This window comes from Etheostoma cragini, chromosome 16 (assembly GCF_013103735.1).
Source record: "Etheostoma cragini isolate CJK2018 chromosome 16, CSU_Ecrag_1.0, whole genome shotgun sequence".
Lineage (NCBI taxonomy): Eukaryota > Metazoa > Chordata > Actinopteri > Perciformes > Percidae > Etheostoma > Etheostoma cragini.
In genome coordinates, this window is record NC_048422.1 from 12,695,240 (window position 1) to 12,720,793 (window position 25,554).

The 25,554-nt window shown below is 39.9% G+C and overlaps 1 protein-coding gene across 2 annotated transcripts in view; it reads left to right on the top strand.

Annotated features, from left to right (window-relative positions):
• Positions 1-4,573: 4,573 nt before the first annotated feature.
• nnt (nicotinamide nucleotide transhydrogenase) overlaps positions 4,574-25,554 on the top strand; it is a 34,689-nt gene continuing 13,708 nt past the window's right edge. For both annotated transcript variants that reach the window (XR_004659901.1, XM_034896244.1), the window contains exons 1-14: positions 4,574-4,681; positions 7,580-7,795; positions 12,215-12,444; positions 12,676-12,893; positions 13,470-13,557; positions 13,712-13,800; positions 14,335-14,522; positions 14,835-14,968; positions 15,971-16,162; positions 17,912-18,065; positions 18,975-19,136; positions 22,429-22,539; positions 24,849-24,994; positions 25,106-25,301. Coding sequence is in view for 1 of the 2 variants with exons in the window: in XM_034896244.1 (XP_034752135.1) it covers positions 7,642-7,795; positions 12,215-12,444; positions 12,676-12,893; positions 13,470-13,557; positions 13,712-13,800; positions 14,335-14,522; positions 14,835-14,968; positions 15,971-16,162; positions 17,912-18,065; positions 18,975-19,136; positions 22,429-22,539; positions 24,849-24,994; positions 25,106-25,301 (2,062 nt within the window). In the remaining variant the exon portion in view is untranslated. The remainder of the gene's footprint in view (positions 4,682-7,579; positions 7,796-12,214; positions 12,445-12,675; positions 12,894-13,469; positions 13,558-13,711; positions 13,801-14,334; positions 14,523-14,834; positions 14,969-15,970; positions 16,163-17,911; positions 18,066-18,974; positions 19,137-22,428; positions 22,540-24,848; positions 24,995-25,105; positions 25,302-25,554) is intronic.

Sequence of the window (25,554 nt, forward strand, 5' to 3'; positions counted from 1 at the left end):
TAGAAAAATTGAGCATTGACAGAATAAAGGGGTTAAAGTGAGAGATTAGAGTGAAGACAGTTCACCTTTAAGCCATTTGTTCAACAGGGGTTAAAGCTTTTTACTGAAGGGAAACGGCCTCACGGCCTCCTTAACCATAAATAATCCAGACAGGCAAATGGATGCCGCAAGTCTAGGAAAGTTCACACCAGTTCAAAGTTGGGGTTATGAGGCAAATGTGCCCACAGGCGAGTTAATCCTGAAGACTTTCTGCAAGGAAAAAGGTAATCATTCCTCCCACCACTGCCCCATAAATGCTCCACCAACTAAAATCTTAACCAAAGTCTGAATCTAATCTATCACTTAAAGCACAACCATGTCTACTATCATAACTTATTCCCTGTTATATATTGTTCCTAAAGTATGTTATTTATTTTCTTGTTTGTAAAGCAATTCCATTATGTTTACATTCTTGTCGTTTCATAGTCATGGTTCATATTTAATAACAAGCTATTGCACTGTTCAATCCCTGCACTGTTCACTTCTGCACTACCACCATTGCACACACTCTACTATTTCCTATTACCTTATCATGGTCATTGCATCACATGGTCAGTCCATACCAGACTTTTGTAATCCCTTCACAAATTGTTAACTCTTTATATTTCTATGAGTGATTTTTATGTGAGATATACTGTATGTGTGTATGTGTGTTTGTTGTGTGATGGTTGTCTAAGCTACTGGATGCCTAAAAGTTTGTCTTGGGATGAATAAAGTATCTTTCTATCTATCTATCTATCTATCTATCTATCTATCTATCTATCTATCTATCTATCTATCTATCTATCTATCTATCTATCAATTCCCACCAGGAATCAAGTCCTGGGTCTTCATTCTATTCTTGATATTCAAACTAACAGGGACAGCACACATGGACGTAAGGAAGAGAGTTTTTTATTTTTTTTGAATAAGAGGTGGATCTGCAGTGTATGATATAAACACATGCATATACTTAACATAGGAGATACATGGACGGGTAGTGTTAAACACTTTGAAAGTATTGAAAAATATGACTGTTAAGGAGCGTTATGATCAGAAATGTTCATCCACCTGCTCCCTGACCTCACAGCATGTTTGGTTACATTTAGAAAGATGAAGAAAAAAATAAAGAGAGAACAACAGGAGAAAAAGAAAACCAGAGACAATCAAGCAAAGCCAATGCAATTAGACAAACTGTCTTTAGGGTGAAACGCTGAAATGAGAACCAGGCGTAACAACAATGCATTCCACTCTCTGAGCCTGATAAAGAGAACCAGATGATCAGTATGTGAGAAAGAGAGTATATATCATGTGTACACAGTTCATATATTGTACTGTACAGTAAGTGAAGGGATGTGCTGGTGCAGAGTGAATAGATATGCTGATAATAAGTATTAATGTATTGCTCTTGTTCCTCAGATTCAAGATTTACAGTTAAAAGGAAGCCAACCACCTTCTACGTGTCTCTACAAGCACAGAAACCCAAATGGAATCCCTCCCTCAAGAGTAAAACATGTATAGCACTGGAGGAACAAGGCAACATGCATGTGACAATTCAGCAAACACATAATGTAATAGTGCTGGAGAGGAGAGAATGGGCTCCACCTCAGTGGCCTTATATTTTATTTCATTATGTATCATGGAAGTTATAAAGAATCCAGAAACATGTGAAAGTAACAGTTCAGAAATCCTACTTGTCCACATCCGTTTATAATGAAGTGATGCTTTTGAAAAGTGTTTTTCAAATGGGGGTACGCGTACCCCTAAGGGTACTTTGGATTACTGCAAGGGCATGTGAGATTTTTGCTAAATGGTCATTTAAAAATATTCATGCATATTTCCTAAAATAATTATGCTATAATTATAAATGAATTATTTGATGGATTCTAAACACTTAAAATGTGGCATTTAAATGTTTTTCAATTACAAGGTTGGTGTTCTTTTGCTGCCAACACTGTATTGTTCCTCTTTATGTAGACTTTCTTTTCTAAAAAAAAGTGTTTTGCGTTTGTCACAGGGTACTTGGCCTAAAAAAACAAAACAAAGGGGTTAAATTATTGAAAAGAGTTTGAAAACCACTGCTTTAGAATATACATACTGTGCAACACGGTCTAAAGCACTCTTTCCAGTGACCTCACACCACTAACCAAATGACTGAAAACACTGGATCTCACACAGTGTGTATGATTATCTGCATCAGTCACACTTCCCAAAATGAGGGCCAGGTGCTAAAAAATGGAAATAGGGTGGGGATGCTGTGCAAAACCAAAGACCTATTTGTATACATCTATAATACATTTAGTTAAAAAGATATAAATCACATCATTACAACTAATGTCAGCTAACAACTAAATATTACGTATCACAGGTGCATTATAAGAGAAAATTATATCTATTCTAAAAGTAACGGTTAGAAAAAACACATACTTTAAGTATGTTTTACCACAGTGAACATTTTTTGTAAACAACAAAGAACAAAAAATAGACTTATCATTATGTTAGTGTGTATAAAAAAATACAAAGACATTTCCATCAAACAAGCTTTTAAGCACATATACTTCCCAAAAAATGTTCCTAGAAAAATGCCCATTGTATGTTGTTTAGATAGACAGATAGATAGATGGATAGATAGATAGATAGATAGATAGATAGATAGATAGATAGATATTGATCCCAAAAAAGTTATGGTGTTACAGCAGCAAAATCAGTCACACAGCACAGAATACAAATGTAAATAAAATACTAGTATACAATTGACATACATACAATATACAGTACAGTCAAATATACATGAAATAATAATAATAATAGGAAAACAAAATTAATTATTATTCAATATTTGAATAAATACAGGATGGGAACACACAAAAAAGTGTAACTGCTTAAATAGTGTGCTACAATGTACATAAACCATTTGGCCGTTTGCACTTAGAGCAGTATTGTGGTGTATCAGAGTCTCATCTAGCACCCAGTGATGAAGTGTTAAAGAGTTTTATTGCCTGTGGTAGGAAGGATAGCGGTCTGTGCGACATCGAAGCTGACGGAGCTTCTCGGTGCTCCTCTGTTGGACCAGTATGGGGTGGAGAGGGTGGTCGGGGTTATCCATGATAGATAACAGTTTGTTCAGTGACCTTCTCTCCACCACAGCTTCCAATGCGTCCAGTTTGCAGCCGATCACGGAGCCCGCCTTCCTGATCCGTTTGTTCAGTCTGTTTGTGTCGCTGGCTCCGATGCTGCTGCCCCAGCAGACGGCGGAGGAGAACAGAGCGCTGGCCACAACAGACTGGTAGAACATCTCCAACCTTCTGCTGCACAGGGAGCTCAGCTTCCTCAGGAAATAGAGTCTGCTCATCCCCTTGTAAACAGCAGTTTGTAGGCCTATACGTAAATGGACTTGCTTTGGAATATCAAAACATATTGAAAAGGTAAAATATATTTCCAAAAATGATGTAATCAAACATGTTTGTTCATATCTGCAAGCCTGGATTATCAACTGAGCAAAATAAAGTACATTCTCCAGAGTTCCACCTTCACTACATGTCACACCTGATTTGTTGTTTTTTAATTGAGAATTGTTTCAGGAGGTAGCTTGACGAAACGCTTTCTATGGCTAAAATGGAACATATTCGGTTTAATGAAAGGAATTCACAAAAAAAAAAACACTTCATGAAGGTGTGCAAACCTTTTCTGATATTGCTTGATGAGACCTAAATGTCTGATTTATGTGTTTGGTGCTATGCTGCAACCTTACATCTTGTAGGCCTACTCTGATCCTCTGGTGTGTGTGTTTCTTTTCCCCATCTGTTTCTGTTTTTGTTTTTTTATTACTGTTTTGTCTAGTGTGTTGTGTGACTGTTGTGAGAAAATGAAAATAAAGTATTTAAAAAGAAAGGTTGGTCCTGTTTTATTTCTAGACCATGAGACCCTGTCCACCTGTTAATCTCTCACTCAGTGTGAACAGATCTGTCCATTCCCATGCACAAAGGATAACATGGTATAGATAATTGTTGGGTGGATGGATGTTGCATTGCCCCATACCTCTTAACAGGATGTTTCGAAGGCATATTCAGATATAAATCCATGTGCAAGTCAAATTGTTGAGCTTTAGTGTAGAAGGAAAAAGGATCCTAAAAAAGATTGACAGACCAAATTGTATCCGACAGTGCAGTGCTGAATATAAAATGGTAAAAGAGCGCTCCCTAGTGGAGGTATATAGAGTTGCAGCTTCAGTAAGCTACGTTTTTGGACACCATTCTTGATATAGTACAATACACGACAACTATATGTGTTTATTTATCAATTTCTGCATCGTCAAATATGTATTTACATGGTTTGTCTATTTAGAGATACTCGCCGTAAATTATGCTTCCAACAAAGATTTTTTTTTTAAACACAACTTGTGTCTAAATGAAACCTTTCTGTAACTGAGAATGTTTGCGATTATACAAAAAAATTATTAATTAAATAAATGAGTAAACAGTTATGTAGGCTTCAATGTGTATGTTTTTCCTATGCCTCGGTGACAGCACATACAAAGCCATCGGATATCCTCTGATGCATCTTCTCATATGATCCCAATTCGTCTGCTTTTTACCATTCACCAGACATCTTCCGGGTCGACAGAGAGTTCGCCTGCTGAGCAGAGCCAGGACTATTTGCAAAGGTCAGTCGAGTTGGCTGCCGCTAACCTTCCCACTCCCACTTTTAAGCGTGCATTTGTTTCCGTTTGCATTTCTGTGCTTGTGTAAGGTTTTTTTTTTAGTCATACTTCGCCTTCATGCACGAGACAGAATGTTTATTAGCTGCCAGCTAAAGTTAGCTTAAATGTTAGCTTTCGAGCCCGGCTACATTTCCCAGAAACAATGGGAATTGCCTGGTAATAGTCTCAAACCTCACCGACCACCAACTAGACATTAAAGATGCGTTATAGTCAGATGTTTCTGAAAGCCAGTCAGTCCTGACCAGGATCAATTCATTCAGCACACATCAAACAAGCGTTTGCAATATGCAGTGTTCATCCTTTTTCATGAGCTAATGTTGTAGTGTTGCCGGTGTTGTTTGCTTTCTGGTTTTTCCACCTATTGTTTTCCGAGCCTGTCCAGATGCCGTGTAAACCTATCAACGGCTACCTGCGTCGACAGATTCGCTACATATTCGTTAACATGTTACTGGCCTTTGCAAGTCGCACCTCAAACTATACTGTACTGAACTGAATATCTGAGCACTATATTACTACAACATTCTACCGCGGGAAAAATGTGTTTTAAAAGAAATGACAATGAGAAATCAGGATTCTCCTCTCCGCGCTGGTTTCGAACCCTCCTCAGCAAAAATAACGGCACACAAAACCGCTTCGCCATCCACTACACTATCAACTTCTCCGCAAATTTGCTGTTTAACTGAGTTCTAATAAACAACGGGTTACCTTGATTTAGGCTCCAAAACAGTTATATTGTGCACTATAACCTTCTGCTATACCTCTGCGCTATCCATAGACAATGATTTGTCATAAATTATACCAGGCAGCACACGGATTCTGAAACAACTGGTTACCCTGGGCTGGAAACTCATGATCTCGATGCTCTCAAACAACTACAATAATATCCTTGGATTTATGAAAAGAAGCAATATTTCTATTGACATGGCTCACATGCCTACATTTATGTTTCCAAAGTTATACAACGCCATGTTTACGAGAGAAGACAAATGGAGAAAACTAATTGACCAATAAAGGAACCCCTGCTTTTCATTTTATGCCATTAAGCCTTATAAGGCTCAATGGCATAAATTGCATAAATTAAGCCTTATAAGGCTCAATAGCATAAATGATATACCATGTTTGCAAATGTTTCCACACAACGTCTTCCAACCTCATTTATCTTGCATTCACGTAAAAACACGGAGCTTGTTCTGAATTGGTCTGAAACAACTTGCAACGGTGCACTCTTAAGACGAGTTTTGAAAACAACGTCCACCTTTCATCTTACACCAATTTCACAACAAATTTTCTGATATTCGGGTGCATAGGTGACACAATACCCTATATGCTAAAACAGAAACAATTCAAAAGGTTGGGCGCAAACTATTTTCAAATTTCTTAAACAGATCTTTGTATTGTAGGTAGGGGTTTCAAATACTTATCTTCCATCGTAAACATACGTTGTAGACTAGTGGCATTTGAGCCTACATCTGCTTCTTTTAATAAACACAGGGAACTTGTTATAGTAGCTGTTTGAGAGCCTCGAGATCATGCGTTTACTGCCCAGGGTAACCAGTTGTTTCCGAATCCGTGTGCTGTCTGGTGTAATTTAAGACAAATCCTTGCACATAGCGCAGAAGTGTAGCAAAAGGTTAAAGTTGGCGATAAAGTTATGTTTTTAAGCCTCAATCAAGGTAACCTGTTGTTTTGGAGTACTGAGATGAACAGTGATTCATGGCCTACTACTGAGAAAAAATAAAGTAATTTTGCTGGAAAGTAATGTGATTATTGATGGTGTTGTGGATAGCGAATACCCTTTGTGTGTTATTATTTTTGCTGAGGAGGGTTTGAATCCAGCGCGACAAGGACCATCCTAATTTCTTTTAAAACACATTTTTCCCTCAGATATTCAGTTCAGTTTAGTACAGTTTATATCGAGGTGCGACATGCAAAGGCAGGTAAAATGTTAATGAAAATGTAGCGAATCTGTCAACGTGGGTAGCCTTTTGATAGGTTTACATCTGGACGAGCTAGACAACAAGTTATTTTAAGACGTCAACTTTGACCCACATTCAGTATTTTCTGACAGACTAGGCCTAATATTAATAATGTCAAAAAATAAGGACATGACATAATTGACAACCTACTTTGAAACAACTCAAATTGCTTACAGACGCATGCTTTGAAATGACAGCGGCCTATGCGTTGCACTTTAAAAGAATAATACTGATTGGACGCAATGATTTATTGATCCTTTGACTCATCTTCATAACATTATATCAAGTAGGTCAGGCTCCATCAGTGGCGTTAGTGGGACACAGTTGATTCACCTACTCTAAAGATTTTATTGTGCCTTTTGTGCTAATTTGCATAGTGCGACATGCCTTCCAGGGCTGCAAATGACAATTATCTTTTATCACCAATTGATAAGACTAGTTTTGCAATTTAGTCAATTAATTGTTTGGGACAGAATTGCACATTTGCCTGCATTAGAGTAAATACCATGGCCAGATTCATAATGTGCCTCCAACAGCCAGGAATGTGTGGATCTTCCCTACATTTAAATGCATGTAGGAAAGTGTGTGACCTATTGCATAAACATAAGGTCATAAGTGTGTGTTTACACAAGAGAACAAGGGGACACTGTAGGACATATTTCTGTGGAAGTTGTGGCCACAACTTATAGTAAAAACTTTTTCAAATGTGAGAGTATGTGTGATTGAATTGAAAACTGACAATGATGCATAGAGATATTTCCCTCTCTTTCACACAGTTGCATCCTCCTGTTATTCCTCTTTACCCATAACCCCCCTCCCCTCTCTGCCTGCCAGTGCTCTTACCTTTCACCTGTCTCTTTCCCAGGAGGGGTGCTGTCTGCCCTATTGAGCTCCTCCTGGTGTGTAAGTGTCGGGTGTGTGTGCAACATGGCAAGCCTCCTACGTGTTGTGGCGGCCACCTGCTCGGCCCCCTTGTTCAGCGGTGTTTCCTGTGCGAAGCTGCAGAGCGGCAGTGCTATCAAATCATCAGGCCTTCGCTTTTTCAGGACCCACCAAGCTCTCAGACGATGTGCCAGTCCAGGTAACACAATGCACACACACTGTGATTTGGCATGGGCAACGTAATAGAACCATTTACAGAAACCATTAAATGCTACATTACTGCAAATAATTTTACATAAGTAACATCATTACAATAAGAACATTTCTATCAGTAGAAAGCAACACAATGTTGTTGCAAAGATCTCCACCAATGTTGCATGGTATTGCAAATCTGTAGACTGGAAATTAGTTCAAATGTTCCTCATTTGATTGCTCACCTGGCTGAGAAGTTAACCTGTTAACCTGATTAGTAAGTAGCTCTTAAGTAACCACTTACATTTTTTAAGCTTTACTCTACTGTACTGTATGTGCTTCCTTTATGATCGACAACGGTTTTGTTAAGAAAGTAATCTTTAATCATCAAAAATGCCAAATATTCTCTGTTTGTAGCCTCTCAATTGTGAGATTCACACATTTTCTCAATTTTATATATAAGTGTACAATTAATCTCTTTTTGACTGTTTATCGGAGAAAGCAAGCAATTTGATTATGACACTTGGGCTCTGGGAAAAAGGTAAAGGCATTTTTTTATTTTTTATTTAATTTTTACAAATTTCTGACATTAGTTGCAGAAATTACTAGTGGCTTATTGGCTATATTTTCCATAGTAACTGAAAGGGGACGATGACACCAACAAGTCTAAAAATAGCATGCAGTGTACTTCTTTATAACTTTCGAGAGAAAAGGCTCAGGTACAAAATTGTGTATATGTGAGCAGTTATATGACCACATATCCCATGACTTGGCTCCTTTGTTTTATATCTTTGGCTGATATGTCACACCAGCAAAGGTCAATAGTACAGCCTTACCTGTATTCAAGGTAGTTTCTATCTAAAAGTAAATGAGATCATAAAGGGATGGTTTATGGATACCAGGCACATACCAGGTCCTGTTAGACTCTATAGTTAATCCAGCTGTTGAATGTTTATACAGCCATGGTCTACTACTTCTACTACTGCTACTACTGAGCCACATTAAAACTATGCCACCTGTAGCTCCTGTGTGCATTCCCATGTGCTTGTGTATCAGGTGCAACACGTTGGCAGGTGGCAACATACTCATTACATTAACAATGACAGAGCTTAGAAATTAAGCATTAGAGTGGACAGACACGTATGCTCATTCATACCGTTGTGCTTCGTTGGCCTTGGCAACTGGGGACACAAATCAGTCTGTCACTGTCATTTTTGGATGCGTATTGCCTTTTATTTCCTTCTTCATTGTAATTGTTTTAAATAAGGTAAACCCCTGTTTAGGCCCATTAGAGGTAAATAAAACCAAACAGAGTACATCTTTCTTTTACCCTCAACTTAAAAGTTAATTCTAGAGTGATGATACAGTGTTGCTACCTGCATTTACTTTCAGCACTCAGTTTTTTTTTCCCTCCATTTACCATGCCCTCACGCTGTACACAGTAGCCTGGCAAAATGCCAGGTGTGTGTGTCTGTTTGTGTGTCTGTGTCTGTGTGAGCTGGGTTCATATATGTGTAGGTGGGTGTATAAGGGGTGCTTGTCACCTGGTTAATGCCCACATTCCTGCAGTTTAGCTAGTGCCAAAAACAGCTGGCAGCGTCTATTCTGGGCACACAAGTATTAGCTTACATGCTCTGAAAGGAGGGGAACACTCCACGCACACACTTCATATAGATATAGACGTGCTTATGCTCTGACCTCTAGGGAGCCTATAGACATACAGTACTATAGACTGAGGCAGTGTGTCCATGTGAGACTGCTTTATGAACAAACTGTTACTGCCATTCTCAATCTTGCGAGCACTACCAGCTTAGATGTCCTGGAGATGTTTGTTTTTGGGACTAGTGTTATGAAATAAATACAGGAATTATGCCTGCTGGTTAGCATATGCTACCTACTTAAATCAGTGTGTTTTTCCAGGCATTTGAACAAGGCACCAATGGTGCATTAGTGGGGTGTGCAAAGTGTGAATCAGTTGTACCCCTTTGTGCACAGTACCCTCATTGAAATGAATGACAGGAATGCGTTTTTTTTTCTTCAAATTGTGTCCATGGCCCTAAAGGTACATTGGGGATTTCATTTTAGATGTTTTTATCATTACAATGTGTATATCTTCAACTGACTGCTACCTGAGTGCTGAGTTTGTTGGCAGAAGCGAATGGGACAGTGCATTTGGCGACTCTTGGTTTACAGAAATGTAATAATCAAATATCTGGCAACTAGTGTTTAGGCTCTCTTGTGTTGTGGAGCTTTTTGTTAAACAAAGGTTACTAGAGGACGGGTCTCCACAGCAGGGTGAGAGGAAAGGCAGCCTGTCAGAGCCTTGTGTGTTTATGTATAGACAAGGAGACGGAGGGAAAGAGCGGCAGTGGAATTTTCCATAGGAGCTCAAACAACATGTGACCTGCCTGTCTCTTGGACACTAGACCTGAATACTAAAACCACACAATGCACTGGCTGAATATAATAATAGTTTAGTGGCTTTGTCATAATCATTGTATTTGCTTTATAGAAGAAGACATAATTTACTAATCCCAGAGGGGAAATTTTACGTTTGCACACTATCATTTCACACATTATACACACACACACACACACACACACTCACAGGTGCAAACAGGACCTATACATAAAGGGAGAGATGTCAGAGCAAAGGGTCTGCCCATTGAAAGGCGCCCCGAGCAGTTGGGAGTTCAGTGCTTTGCTCATGTGTGTCTGTATCTTACTATCCGACTTTAAATAATGACAAGCTGGCCGTGTGGCTCTAGATATAGCAATGCCACTTGTTCAGTCAATGATTTGTCAAGACTGTGTTGTCTTAAAAACAAGCCTATAGGATCAATTGGCATTGAATTTTGTACAGATACTTTTGTTAATGGTCCCCAAATGATAAAAACGCCTAACTAATTTGACTGTCGACTCTTACTATTGTTGCTGGACACTGACCTTGTCTGTCTGCCTACAAAGGCCATTGCACATACAGAACAGTACACTTGGCACACCCAGTTTTAACTCTGCTCATGGCCGTTTCATGTGGAGATTCTCCTTGAAGCCAGGTACAATGAGGGGAAAAACGTATTTGATCCCCTGCTGATTTTGTACATTTGTCCATTGACAAAGAAATGACCAGTCTATAATTGTAATGGTGGATTTATTTGTACAATGAGAGACTGAATAACAATAAAAAATTGTATAAATGGATTTGCATTTTAATGAGGGAAATCTCCTCTGCAAAACATGACTCAGTACTTGATGGCAAAACCCTTGTTGGCAATCACAGAGGTCAGAAGTTTCTTGTTGTTGGCCACCAGGTTTGCACAAGTCTCAGGAGGGATTCTGTCCCACTCCTCTTTGCAGATCTTCTCCAAGTCATTAAGGTTTTGAGGCTGACGTTTGGCACAGATTTTTCTATGGGATTAACGTCTGGAGACTGGCTAGGCCACTCCAGGACCTTAATGGTTTTCTTCTTGAGCCACTGCTTTGTTGCCTTGGCCGTGTGTTTTAGGTCATTGTTATGCTGGAATACCCATCCACGACCCATTTTCAATGCCCTGGCTGAGGAAAGGAGCCTCTCACCCAAGATTTGACGGTACATTGTCCTTTCCCTCGTCCCTTTGATGCAGTGAAGTTTTCCTGTCCCCTTTGCAGAAAAACACCCCCAAAGCATAATGTTTCCACCTCCATGTTTGACGGTGGGGATGGTGTTCTTGGGGTCATAGGCAGCATTCCTCCCCCTCCAAACACGGTGAGTCGAGATGATGCCAAAGAGCTCAATTTTGGTCTCATCTGACCACAACACTTTCATGGAGACCTAGGCCGACGCAGATTGACAGTTCTTTTTTGTTTCTTCCACTTGCAAATAATCACACCAACTGTTGTTACCTGTTGTTAATGTTGTAGCCCATTCCAGACTTGTTTAGGTCTACAATCTTGTCCCTGACGTCCTTGGAGAGCTCTTTGGTCTTGGCCATGGTGGAGAGTTTGGAATATAATTGATTGATAGCTTCTCTGCACAGGTGTCTTTTATACAAAAAAACAAGCTTTTCTTGTTGTTATTCTGTCTCTCACTGTTCAAATATATCTACCATTAAAAGTATAGATTGATCATTTCTTTCTCAGTGGGCAAATGTAAAAAATCAGCAAGGGATTAAATACTTTTTTACCTCACTGTATCTGCCTGAGAGAGTATTTTCCTCTGTGCTGTTGCGATGTTCACAATTAGACATTTTTTCTCAAATGAGCTCCTACTTCTTAAATTATGAATTCCAACTTGTGAAAGAGAAAAGCTGCAATAGTTGCATTTATCAATTCAATCAACAAAAGAACTCTTAGGTATCCTGTTTTAGAATGTTTAAAATAAATGAATGGATACAGCAGCTGTCACTAATGTCATATGCTCCTGTACTGTTTCTCTTTTCCTCTGCAGGTATTGCTTACAAACAACTAACAGTCGGCGTACCCAAAGAAATCTTCCAGAATGAACGTCGTGTGGCGCTTTCTCCCGCTGGTGTCCAGGCGCTCATCAAACAGGGTTTCAACGTCGTCGTGGAGTCTGGAGCCGGAGAGCCTTCCAAGTTTCCTGATGAACAGTACACCCAGGCTGGAGCAACAATTAAAGACAATAAAGATGTCTTGGCATCTGATGTGCTGGTTAAGGTAGGTGTGTGTGTTTGTGTGTGCAAGTGTGTGTGTCACATTTACAGCCTAGTGGAATGTTTAGTTTTCTCTCTCATGTTCTCCGTCCTGATAATGTTTTTTTTTGGCTGGATTTGAACCCGGGCCGGCTGCGTCGAGGAGTAAACCTCTGTATATGGGCACCCGCTCTACCAACTGAGCTATCTGGGTGCCCAGTCCTGATAATGTTTAAACTGTATGTCTCCTCTCCAGGTTCGTGCTCCCATTTTTAACCCTGACTTGGGTGTCCATGAGGTGGAGATGATGAAGGACGCCGCCACTTTAATCAGCTTCATCTACCCAGCACAGAACCCCGAGCTGATGGACATGTTGTCCCAAAAGAAGGCCACCGTCCTGGCTATGGACCAGGTGCCCCGAGTCACAATCGCCCAGGGTTTCGATGCACTGAGCTCCATGGCGAATATCGCAGGGTATGTACACGGTGCCTTCAAGAAGGATCCTGTCTACTTGAATGACTCACTGATGTGATTTTCTATCTAAGATAGATACTGAACTTTTATATGTACACATATTAACAATCATGTTTTAAAACTTTACTGCTTTTTGATATTAATAAATGTCCGTTACATTCAAGCCAATGCCAAATGAGTTGCTGCAAAGCTAATTAAGACTTTCAGCTCCACAAAATTTCTCACTATGGCTATGTTCAGAAGATTGTGTCGTCCGGTAACTTTCCCGCGCAGAAACTTGAGTGAAGATAATAACCTCTTCTGAAGAATCCGTCATGTTTTTTTAATCCAGCGTGTCCTCCTTGGCTACTTACAACTTCGGACATATAGATAGGCGCGTCCACATGATACAAGCTTTACGTGATCATTTAAGCGCAGACAGTGTTGTTGTTATTACTTAGAATTCCTCATGGTGGAGACAGAAACTACGTACTTAGGATTTGATTAGAGATGTTTAAACATGTAAAGTTCATACATATAGATTCATACTGCTTGTTGTTTTACTTGGATTTTTTGTGTTCCTCTCCATCATTTCAGATACAAAGCAGTTGTGCTGGCAGCAAACAACTTTGGTCGCTTTTTCACTGGACAAATCACAGCAGCCGGGAAAGTGCCACCTGCAAAGGTGTGTAGTATGAGTGTGTGTTTCTGTGATTAGCATTTCCTTTATTGGCAAAGAATAGAGGTGTTAAGTAAGGGTGAATGTGTCTGCTAATTTTAACATGCTAAATCACTGTGCCAGCCATCCCAAACTATGTCATGCATGTGAATGTGAATAGGTTCTGATCATTGGAGGTGGTGTGGCTGGGTTGGCAGCAGCTGGGTCGGCCAGGGCAATGGGAGCCATTGTCAGAGGATTTGATACCAGGTGTGTTTCTAATATTTTACTGTATGTCTGAATTGCAAAAGGCTGTTTCAAAGCGCTGAGTTAAATGATATGCTGTAATTGTCTTGTTCACATGCTAATATGATCAGATTTTTTAAATCAGCTCAGCTGGACATTTGCAGTGGCAGCATGGGATGTGCTATGCATGTAATCATAGCAAATCCTCTTAATTAAAAGCCTTCAGAGAAACGAATCATGACAATCATGTTAACGCGTTTTGACACAATGTTAGTAATGAAGGAGTGACAACAATATTGCATAATTTCCACATGGTTTTATTGCTATAAATTGTAATCCTTTAAATTCCAGTCCTGGGGCAACAGACACTCCTTGAATGCCAGACAGACTCGCATTGTTTTAATAAGGAAGTCTGTCAATTTTTCCATCAGCAACCGTGGTCTGTGTATGTCTATGTGTGCAGTTTTAAGGACAAAAAATGTTACTCCTGCATTACCAGTCATGCAGAGATATTTTCCTTATGCCTGACTAAGAAATCCCCTCTCCCTCCTCTCCCAGAGCTGCAGCTTTGGAGCAGTTTAAATCTCTGGGCGCAGAGCCGCTGGAAGTGGACTTTAAGGAGTCAGGAGAGGGTCAGGGAGGCTATGCCAAGGAAATGTCAAAGGAGTTCATAGAGGCAGAGATGAAGCTGTTTGCCAAACAGTGTCAGGAGGTGGACATTGTCATCACCACTGCTCTTATCCCAGGTATGCACTGAAGCACAGACTCTCACACAGCATAGATGCTGACTTCAAATGTAACAAAATGATTACTGGAATATTACAGAATGTGAGACGTGTTCTGGGCACATAGTCAGAGAATTTAAAAATAAAAGCACCAGTCACGTAAAATACACCACTAAAAATAACATTACCAGAAAATATTTTACAACACTTTCACATGTGTTCTGTTACTCTGGCGTTTTCAGTCATTTTTGTACATTGTATGGCCATTTATCCAAAGGAGCTGTATGATGTGTATAATGCCATGCTGTCTGTGTTTCCATTGTAACATTACAGGCAAGCGTGCACCCATCCTGATCACCAAACCAATGGTAGAAAGCATGAAAGATGGGTCAGTTGTAGTCGACTTGGCTGCTGAGGCTGGAGGAAACATTGAGACCACAGTACCTGGAGAGCTGTCAGTACACAAGGTCAGTGCACATACACACACCCATACCAAAAAGACCAAGCACTGTTTCCCCTATAATTGTACCTGGCGTGCTTGTACAAAAATAATTAGATATTATATAATTCATACTATGATATATACTATGATGACTATATCCATACTACAGTTATGCACTGCCGTGAGTTCATGAACAGGGCAGCTGCTTGTGGTTAGTTCCCATCTGTAACAGCAGGACAGTCAAGTGTACCATCTATTTATTTATTTTTACTTAAAATGCTAAATCAGTTGAAACATTGCCGGTAACCTACTGGTTACAAACAGTTGTGGCAATGTTAGTGAATGGCACGCTAATGTGCTGAATGTTTTTAGCTGAGTTGGACCAGAAAATATTTAGTTAAAACAAATCAGTGATGATGTTGTGCCCTCATTGTGAAGTTTGCTGGAAATGATGTAATGTAGCGTTTCATGTGCATTTAAAAAAAAAAAAAAGCCTTTTAAATGCTACGTTGCTTGTAAGGAAATAACGTGAGTAACATGTGAACCCGCTTTAAAAGTGACATAGTGTCCTTTTTAAAATGTGCTCTGCAGTGGATTTAATTCATGCTGAGTTTTGAGTCTTAAAGTAACGCTAGAGAACATTTTGTAAATTACAATAATGTTTCCAAAAACGTTTCAGTGATTCATCAACTCGTAACAGAGTGAACGCTATTTCTGCATTTGCTTTGCAGCTTTCTACCAGCTATAACCGGACTGTGAAAGTTTGCCACATCGGGTAGTGGATCTGAAGTTCGAATGAGACATAATGGGACAATTCTGCTTCCAACCTGTAGGGGGACCGAAGCAGGAAAAGTTCTCTAGTGTTGCTTTAAATTTGCTGTGGTGGTTGGAAAACCCTCCCTCCAGGCTAAAGCAGTCCAGGGTTAACCCTGGTTAACCCCAGTCCACCTAGCGGAAACACAGCCAAGGTTTTTTAGCTCATGTTGATTGTCTTTTAAATACAGTGTGCGTATATATTTTTTTTCAGGGAGTGATCCATATCGGCTACACAGACCTGCCCAGTCGTTTGCCGACACAGTCCAGCACTCTGTACTCCAACAACATCACTAAGTTGATGAGGGCAATCAGCCCAGACAAGGACAACTTTTACTTCAATGTGAAGGAAGTGTTTGACTACGGGACCATGGATCACGTCGTAAGGGGATCAGTTGTCATGCAGGTACGACACTGAGTGTGGCCAGCCGCCAAACAAACCTGCATGTATGTCTAAAGCTGAGATGTCCCACATCTGAGGATCCTTGCAGTCAAAGAGAAAATATTTCAAAATATCCCGTAGGTCTCTTTCACTGTCACTAGATGTCACCCTAAGAACACACAAGCTTTTCTTCTTCGACTTTGTAGTCAGAGCACTTTAGAGTTGCCAACAGTGATGTCCCAGTAAACATAAACCTTTTAATCCATGTTTTAGTATTAATAGTGAAGAATATGGCCTCAAAGATACAACCACATTCACACAGAACAAAGAAGACATAGTAAAGATACCTTTGATACTTCTAATATAAAATATCACTGTGCTTCATTCATACTCCTTACTTTAGATTTATTTTTGCAATTATTTATTTAGTCAATTAGAAATAGGTTGTTCATCATTTTCAGATAATTCCACTCAAATGTTCTTTATATTGTAAGAATTTAAATGTAGCAGTAAATTACTACTATTAAGTTAAACTGGTAAATACTACTACTCTTCAATAGTGCTCTAACATTGGCATATAATATTATTACTGCTTTTGATAAATCCTTTAATAACTTAATTATGAGTTCATCTGTCCAACTGTGAGTCTTGTTACCCCAAGACAAAAAATGTCTCCAAACAAGTATTTATCAGTTCATTTCAATTACAAGCTTGCTGTCTATATGTCACCAAATTAAAGTTAATTTTTCCAATGTGAAATGTTCCAGTCAATAGATCTGGGTCCCAGTTCTGCAAATTTAAGGGATTTGTATCAAAATGTTTGTTTTTGTTTTATGTGTTAATGTAAAAAAAAAAAGTGTAAATCATTAATAGCCTTTCTTCAACATCCATTTTCTTTTCTAGTAAGGTGGACCCACATCATTTATGTCTATCATAGATCATTGTTATATTTTGGAGAGATTATCTTTGCTGTAGTCTATATCCACAACGTTCCTCTTCCGGGATTGCTGCAGGAAATTTCCCCGGATTCATGTCTATTCGCAGATGTCTGTTTCCTTCCGCTTCTTTGTGTTTGGATTTTAACTTCCGGTTGATTTATGAGGACTATGGTTAACTGCTCCTCCTCTCTCTGCAGGGTAAATCGTGACAGCTAGCTAAACTGTTTGTCCAATCCGACAGTGGAACGTACACACGTCTCACCAAAACAAGTTCCTTCCCGAGGCTATTTTGCAGCGGCTCCGTGCGGAGCTTAGCACCACCCATGACCATTGTGGTTTAAAGAAATGGCAATAAACTAGAGTATATTTCTCTTATCCAAGAATGCTGTGTGGACTAGCCAGACTGTCCTCTTCAGCGTGTGCAGGAAGGTTTGGCAATGCAAGCCTGTCTTTGCTGTAATAAATCTAAGACCAGCTGTATAATTTTTTTGTGTGCAAACTAATATATTTCTATAATTTTTCCCACATCTGATCGCCATAATGGTCACACATCTTATAAATGATGCTGAAATGCAGATATTACTTACTGTGCTTACTAATCATTAGTTTGCATACTTTGATCTTGACAGCCTTGTCTAATGTTTCACAGATTTACGAATGCAACAGAGGACATTGTACACCATCAGGTGATGAGATCAGGGAATAAAGTGCAGACAAGCTGAGCCATTAATATAGTCGCCAGGAAAGATTAATTGAGCTTTCTGTTTGTTCTTTTTCCCCCTTCTTTATCCCTTTAACATCATACCGTTCTCTGTTAAATTATTGTCACCTCCAGAATGGACAGAACCTGTTCCCCGCTCCCCAGCCTAACAATGTGCCCACTGCAGCTCCTCCTAAACCCAAGTCTGTTGAGGAATTGAAGAAAGAGAAGGCTTCACAAATCTCCCCCTTCAAGGCTACACTTACCACTGCTGGAATGTACACTGGAGGTTAGTTGATTGTGCCATTACATTTAGATATTCTAAGAAGTAGAGAAATCAGGAAGCTGCAATATCTGAGACCTTTGCTCATCTACAAGTTGTGTTCTTGTTTGTCTACAATGGGTCTTAAGGGAGGTTGAGGTCCACCACAAGGTGAAACATAGGCTAATAATTGTCTTTTAAGGTTATTGCTGGAATGTGCAATGGAGGTGAGAAGTGACACACACAGACACCCTGTTAGGAAGTGTGCATTGTAAAAAATAGTGTCATGCTGAGTGAGTGTGTTGAAGTGCTGTAGCAAGTGGTTCCCATGGTGCCACACAGCGCTCTGTGAAAGTGCGCCACATGCAGTTAATGCGGTTCACACATTGTTTAGGTGCTCGACACCACCACCACACAGCTGCTGGTTTTAGCTGTCAGAGTGAGAACTTGCTTCGTGCCGCTTACATTTTTTATTAGCGTGGCATGTAATGTAGGCATTTTAATAATTTTTAGTTTGACTGTTGTGGATATTGATAACTTCTTTCGTTTCACCAGACATTGGTGGCATGTAACAGACTAATTGCACATTGACTTATAATTGTATTTGTCTGTTGAAGAAACAGGAAATAAGGACATCTTGGGTGGTCAAGTGCTGACCACATCTTGCCGTCAAAGAAAATGGGGTTATAGTTGGGGAAATAATCTATGTCCAATTAACTGCTACTGTTACACCAAAGGGGTTAAAAGATGCTAACAGGAAAGGAAATAGAAAAATAAATTAGTGCTACAAAAAGACTTTTTTTTAAATTCTTTTTTTAATCTAACTTGTGAATTACTGGATAGTTTTCTCTTGCTTACGCTGCATGGATATATTCAACCTAATATATACAAGCGCTCAAGTTTTTTTTTCTTCTCCCTTTCATTTTCTTTAACCAGGCGCTGCCACCCTGCTGGGTCTGGGTCTGTCAGCTCCCAACGCTGCCTTCACTCAGATCGTCACCACCTTCGGTCTGGCTGGCATTGTGGGATACCACACAGTGTGGGGAGTCACTCCTGCTCTGCATTCCCCACTCATGTCCGTCACCAATGCTATCTCAGGTTAGTTGTGTTCACCGTTTCTTTTACAATCCCCTTTCTGTAAAATTCAATCCCATACACACCCACAGCTGACAGCTGCTTGCCACAGATACAAGGTAGGCCTAAACAATATGATCTTAAATCTATGGCAAAGATCAATTGTTGCAACTTTATAGAAATACATGAAATGACGAATTTTTTCAATACATCAGTGCTTGGAGATGCCTTTGTCTTGTTTTCTTAAATTTATATATTCATCTGGATTAATTACAGTAAGACCAGTTTAATTTTCCGGACTTTAGATAGATTTGGACTATTTCTTTATTAAGATTATTTTTGAGGCTTTTCCACCTTTTTAATTTTTAACAGGATAGTTAGATGAGAAAGGGGGGAGACATGCAGGAAATCGTCAAAAGTCGGATTCAAACCCAGGCCCTCTGCGTCGAGGCATACGCATCAAAGATCATGTGTGCCTGCTCTACCACTGAGCCAACCTGGCCACAGATTTGGACTATTTCTAATAGCAAACTTTGATAAGAGTACGTTTAGATTAATACCAACACATTAGAGCATCAATTTCCTTGTAGACACTAACACTTTTATTAAATTCAGTAAGCTGGAGGTAATAGAGGAGACTAACTTTATTGTTATTATTCTTTACTACCAGAGTGAAAAAAATGTCTTAAAAACAGAACAGCTACATGAAACATGCCAAAAAAATTTGGCAACAAAACACCTTTAAATCTAACTCATAGTACACTAGTAAAAATATATGAATAAAATATGTCAAACAAAGCATACAAATTTTTAACCTAAAATAAAGACCTAGCTAGAGGAATTAAACACTTATCACAAATTGGTCCAGCAAGTCTCGGCAGCCACGCTGAGTCCAAATAAAACACTCACATAAGGACACTAAGATTGTGTCCTTATTGTTAGCTGGCGCTTAACACAGTGGGGTTAAGAGGTTAGAGAGCTAAGTGCATGTGTGTGTTATTGTGACTTTGATCACTCTTAAGACCCACACTGGGGTGGGAAGTAACACATAGTCGGTGATCTTTTAGGGTCAGGGCAGTCCTTTGCTCGTTTACTCATGCCCACACACCTATGCCCTGTTTTCCCATTACCATGTTCACACAATCTAACTTGTTCCTCTGGGTCTGTGCCCTTTTACAATCTGCCCTGTTATATCTTGTTGAAGTTTATTTTCTGTAACCCTGTTAAGTTTGTCAAATTCCATCACAAAATTTGATTTCTTTAATTGTGTTCATCACTAAATCAGTAGAATGTGAGATTGCGAATGAAAGAAATTAATACATGTGAAAGTTAATTTAAATGGTTTTCCTTTCCTCCTTTTCTCCCATTTGAGGTATATTTTCACATTTAGCACTACTTAAATACTTTTTCTGTCACTCACTTACTGTGGTTATGGAAACAGTGACACCAAAAGAACTCTGTTGTTGTGCCAGGCATTACAAAGACAGAGAGACACACACACACACACACACACACACACACACACACTCACACACTCTTGCAGACATTAGGGAATCATATTGGAATTTAGTGAGGGACAGTAATATTCTATTCTTCATAGGAAGATCATAGTGTTTCAACCAATAGTGACTCTGACTGGTGGGTCATCGAAAATTCTTCAGACACTGGTCTCATATCCAGTGGCTCACTGAGGCAGATCTTTATGTCTGGTGTCTACTAGAAATGCTTTAATCTACTTGAGAGCACTGATTCACTGTCCCACTCTGCCTGTAGCCTGGTAGCTGATGTTTGTCACACACCTACAGGACGTTGGCCCACCCAGCATCTCTGTGTGTATGTGTCATAGTTGTCATGTGCGTGTGTCCACTGATGCCTATTGGCTTCCTTTCTGGCTAATCTGTTAGTTGTGATGGCCAGGCTTGCCTTTGATCTCTGCCTAAATAGTGTAACTGTACCTTCTTTTTTTTGTTCAAGTAGCTCAAAAGAAGTAAGGTGTGCCAAACTGAGAAGGCTATAGCTGTTATTTCAGTTTCTTATATACATATTTATTCTTCATTTACAGTAGGGAAATATAGGTATCAGACTCGGTATTGGACACACCCAATATTGAAGGACTCAGACTAATCCAATAAATGAGCAAAGAGATGTAGCATGGATGGACCTGTGGCAGACCAAATTAAGCCTACAGTCTCGGCAGTTGACGGCAACCACTTGTTACTCAAAGTGACTCAAAGTATATCAAGCCTTGACATAATTTAAACTGTAAGTTATAAAATAAATTCACTTCTGTACAGTTTTCATGAACGGGGAATAGCTATAGACGCCTAAACACTTCTTTGGGTACCAGGCTGTAAACATGTTTAATTAATAAGTTTGGACAAGTTAACATGGGCTCAATGGGGATTGACTTGCTTTTAGAGCCAACACCAAGTGGCCATTCAATTAATTATACTAATTATTATTAGCCTCTGGAGAAAATTGATGATCAGTGGCATCATGACACACTTTTACATGTTTATACCAAACTACAAATGTTTGGAAAGCTTGTCATTCCTGGGAATTCTTGTATATGCTCATCTCATCACAGCTCCTGCTGTAGTCATCTCTTTTGTAACAGTGGAATTTTTAATCAGCCGGTATTTAGGTGGTAGAAGTTGTGAAATGATGTTTGGCAGCGTTTGGAACTGGCTTTGTTTAGGATTTTGTGTTGGGGGCAGGAATGGTCACCATTTGCCTATAGATGGTCCAGTACCAAAACGTTGGCTTTTATTAAAACTTTATATTTTTGTCAATTTAGACAGTGTGCAGGAGTTTTTCTTTGTGATTTTGTTGGTTTCTCATTTAAAATTCAAACTAACTTCAAGCACAAACAAGCGCGCATGCACACTACCTGCTAGTCATCCCAAATTGTACTCAAACACAATTCCGTGTGAATGCAGGCTCCGGGGGTGCTGTGTGTTGCATCTTACTGCCTGTAAGTCATTACAGGGATGATGTTATCAAGGTTTCCTGAGCCTCTTTTGGTAAACACACACTCCCTCTCTTTCTCGCTCCTTCTCCTTTTTATCTTCAAATCTTCCCTTTTTCTGTCTTTTTCCAATGTGGGAAGCAGACTGAGTTTTCTGAGCTTAAGAAGACAACTACAATTTTTTTTTATAGATCTTAAACAATAATGTTAAGACAACCTTTTTCATGACCGAAATAGTTTTATTGTTTGTTTTTATTTTGTTTTTGTTTAACATCTTCACCAAATGTTGCAATGTCTTGTATAATCAAAGTGGAGATTGATGAATACTAAAATATCCCTTTTCTGCAGGTCTGACGGCTGTGGGTGGTCTGTCCCTGATGGGAGGTGGCTACACCCCAACAACTACTGCTGAGACACTGGCTGTGCTGGCTGCCTTCATCTCCTCGGTCAACATTGCTGGTGAGTCATCCGCACATAGACACCTGACAGAGATCCCTGCCAGTGTCAGCAACGTTTAGCCAATGAAGTATCATCTTAGGCTGAAGAATAAAGTGTTTCATATTGATTGTACAATAACATGCTTTTGACCCAACTTTTGCAGCTGCCCTCTGTACCCACCTGCTCAGTCCAGAGTTGGTGGCTCTGGCTTGGACCACACACATTCACCCCAGCTATTACCCTTAATAATTCCCATTATAATGACAGTGTTCCTGAAGTCATTATAGTACTCATCACTCTCTAATAGGCCTGGGAAACAGAATCTTCCTCCAGGGCTGAGGCATGAACTTTAATTTCTCCTGTTAGCTAACAGCTAGACACCAGGGGAGACTTTGACGCAACTGAATGAATAGTTAACTTGCATAATGGATCCGTTCAGCCAGTTTGTTCAAATCCACCGACGCTTCTTTAAGTTCTTTTTGTGTGTGAAGCAGGGCACCACAAGGTCTCTTAAGTTCAAGGCAAGGCTGTGAATCCTGCCACAAATGTAGGGCCCTCTAGGCTCTGTGGCCTTACTGTTCTGTTCAAACCACCTACCATTTAGATTTCCCTTAACCAAAGCATGCTAAAATACCACAGCCTTTATAGACATACCTAGTTTAATTTTTGATCTTCTACATGGGTTCCTATCCACACGCACATTTCTAAGCGGTTTACCACATTACCCATAAACCCCCGGGAACAGAAAAAAACATTCCATGGAAAGGGACGAAACACAATGGTGAAATTGAGCTCCAATAAAGCAGACCCTGACATTTCTGAGACTGTGTGTCTGTTTTGAGGAGCAGGTCCCTGGCCGTAGCTTCTTGTTCCCTTTGTGTCTCCACAGCAGTAAGATGTGGGAATGCATGGAAAACATGTGGGTCTGTTGAATATCTTGAGCTTAATATGTTCACTTTCCCACAATCCAAATTTTGATCTACGCTATCAGATTCCATATTGCCTAGGCCTTCAGTGTTATCAGTAAAACTCAGATTTTACGACCAGTGTTTTGTTGAAAGTTTTTGACTGCAATAATGGATGACTACGGATTTCATGGGCACATGATAGGTTCTGTACTCAACATACAGAAGACTAATATAGCAGCAAAACAAATATCTGCTATGTAAAGATATAGTGGAGCAATGGCGTCCTGAGCAAGGAATGAAGTCAAGCTACTGTATGTGTTGGAAGCCAAGTTTCTCTGTTCTTTTGGTTTGGCGGCCTGTCCAGCCCCACGTGAGTGCCTTCGGTATCAAACTCAGAGGGCCATGGCAAAACATTTGTATTTCACAAGTTGGGGAACAGTCTGTGAAAGCTTTAGGAGGCATACCCAGCCCACTTTTCTTTTCAGAATTGCAAGTACAGCTCCTTTTAAGTTTTTGGACACAATAGCGGCATGGCTCTATTGATGGCAACGTTAGTGGTCTGGACTGAAATATTTCAACAATTGGATGTATTGCCTTGAAAGGTTGTCATTCATGGCTTCCAGTGGATGAGTTCCAATTACTTTGATATCTTGACTAAAAGTCTAGTGCCACCATGAGGTTGACATTAGTGGTTTTGAGGTAGATGTCTCTACAACAAAATTGATTGCCATTTAAAATTGGCACATTCATGGCCCCCTAAGGCAGAATATGAATTGCTTTGGCCAATTTTGGGTATTAAAAAACCCAAAATAATCAAAATAATAGAATGGATACTGGCTTTGCATTGTTGAAATACATGAACGTTCCTCCATATTAATATATTGACTCAGATTGGTCAGCAATAATATTAGTAAGATAATGTTACATGTTTAAACTAGGACAGTCTACGATTAAAATTACTGGTAAGAAACAGGTGCTAGCCTCTGATTCGTGTGTGTGTGTGTGTGTGTGTTGCTACAATCATGCCACAGGGAAGAAAAAGGCAGACATACACGGAAATGTAATCTCCTGCTGTAAAGCAGTGAGACACGGCCCGGACCCAGTTTGACACTTTTGAGGTTTTCTACTTGAAGTATTTACACTGACATAAAGTAGACTCATTAAATTCCTAACTTTGGTTTTTGGGCTTGGCAACCGTTTTAGCTATTGGCTTTAAAACACCTGTTTTCCAAAAATATGTATTTTTTCTTGTACTTCAAGATCCTCGACATCCTGCCTTTTACCCCTCATACTCATTTTTTTTTGTCATCATTTAAAGATTTTTCCAATATATTACTACTCCTTTTTTTTACAGCAGCTTTTAAATCAGATTTTGTGCCACTGTAAGCTGAAAAGTATTTATTTTCTCTGTGTCTCACCCAGGTGGTTTTCTGGTGACTAAGAAGATGTTGGACATGTTTAAGCGTCCCACTGATCCTCCAGAGCATAACTACCTTTATCTGCTTCCTGGCGGTGTCTTTGTCGGTGGCTATGCTGCTGCTCTGCAGTCTGGATACAACATTGAACAGGTGCGAGAGGATGTTTATGCCATGCCCCTTGTGTTTTCCCAGATGTAGTACAGGACATTCCAAGTAAATCATTGTCCCTATTTCTCAACCTGTGTCTCTTTCTCTCACCAGATGATGTATTTGGGCTCAGGTCTGTGCTGTGTTGGTGCCCTGGCTGGCCTTTCCAACCAGTCCACCGCCCGTCTGGGTAACGCTTTGGGTATGATGGGAGTCACGGGGGGGATCATTGCCACTCTGGGTGCCCTCAAACCGAGCCCTGAGCTCCTGGCACAGATGAGTGCAGCCATGGCTGTAGGTGGTACTGCTGGTGAGTGAGAGAGTGAGTGTGAGTGAGTGTGTGTGTGTGTTAGAGTGCGGATTGGGCCAGATTTTTCTGTCCGAGGGTTTTTTTTCTGTCCGAGGGTGCAAGGCTACCAAGGGTAGCCTTGCAGATACTAGATTCTAATACTTGCAGAATTGTGTTGCAACAGATTGCATGTCCGTGAGTGTGTGTGTGTATATGTGCATTTATTCCAAGCTTGGCCAGATGAAGCAGCAGGTGTGCGGCGCTCAGAAACATC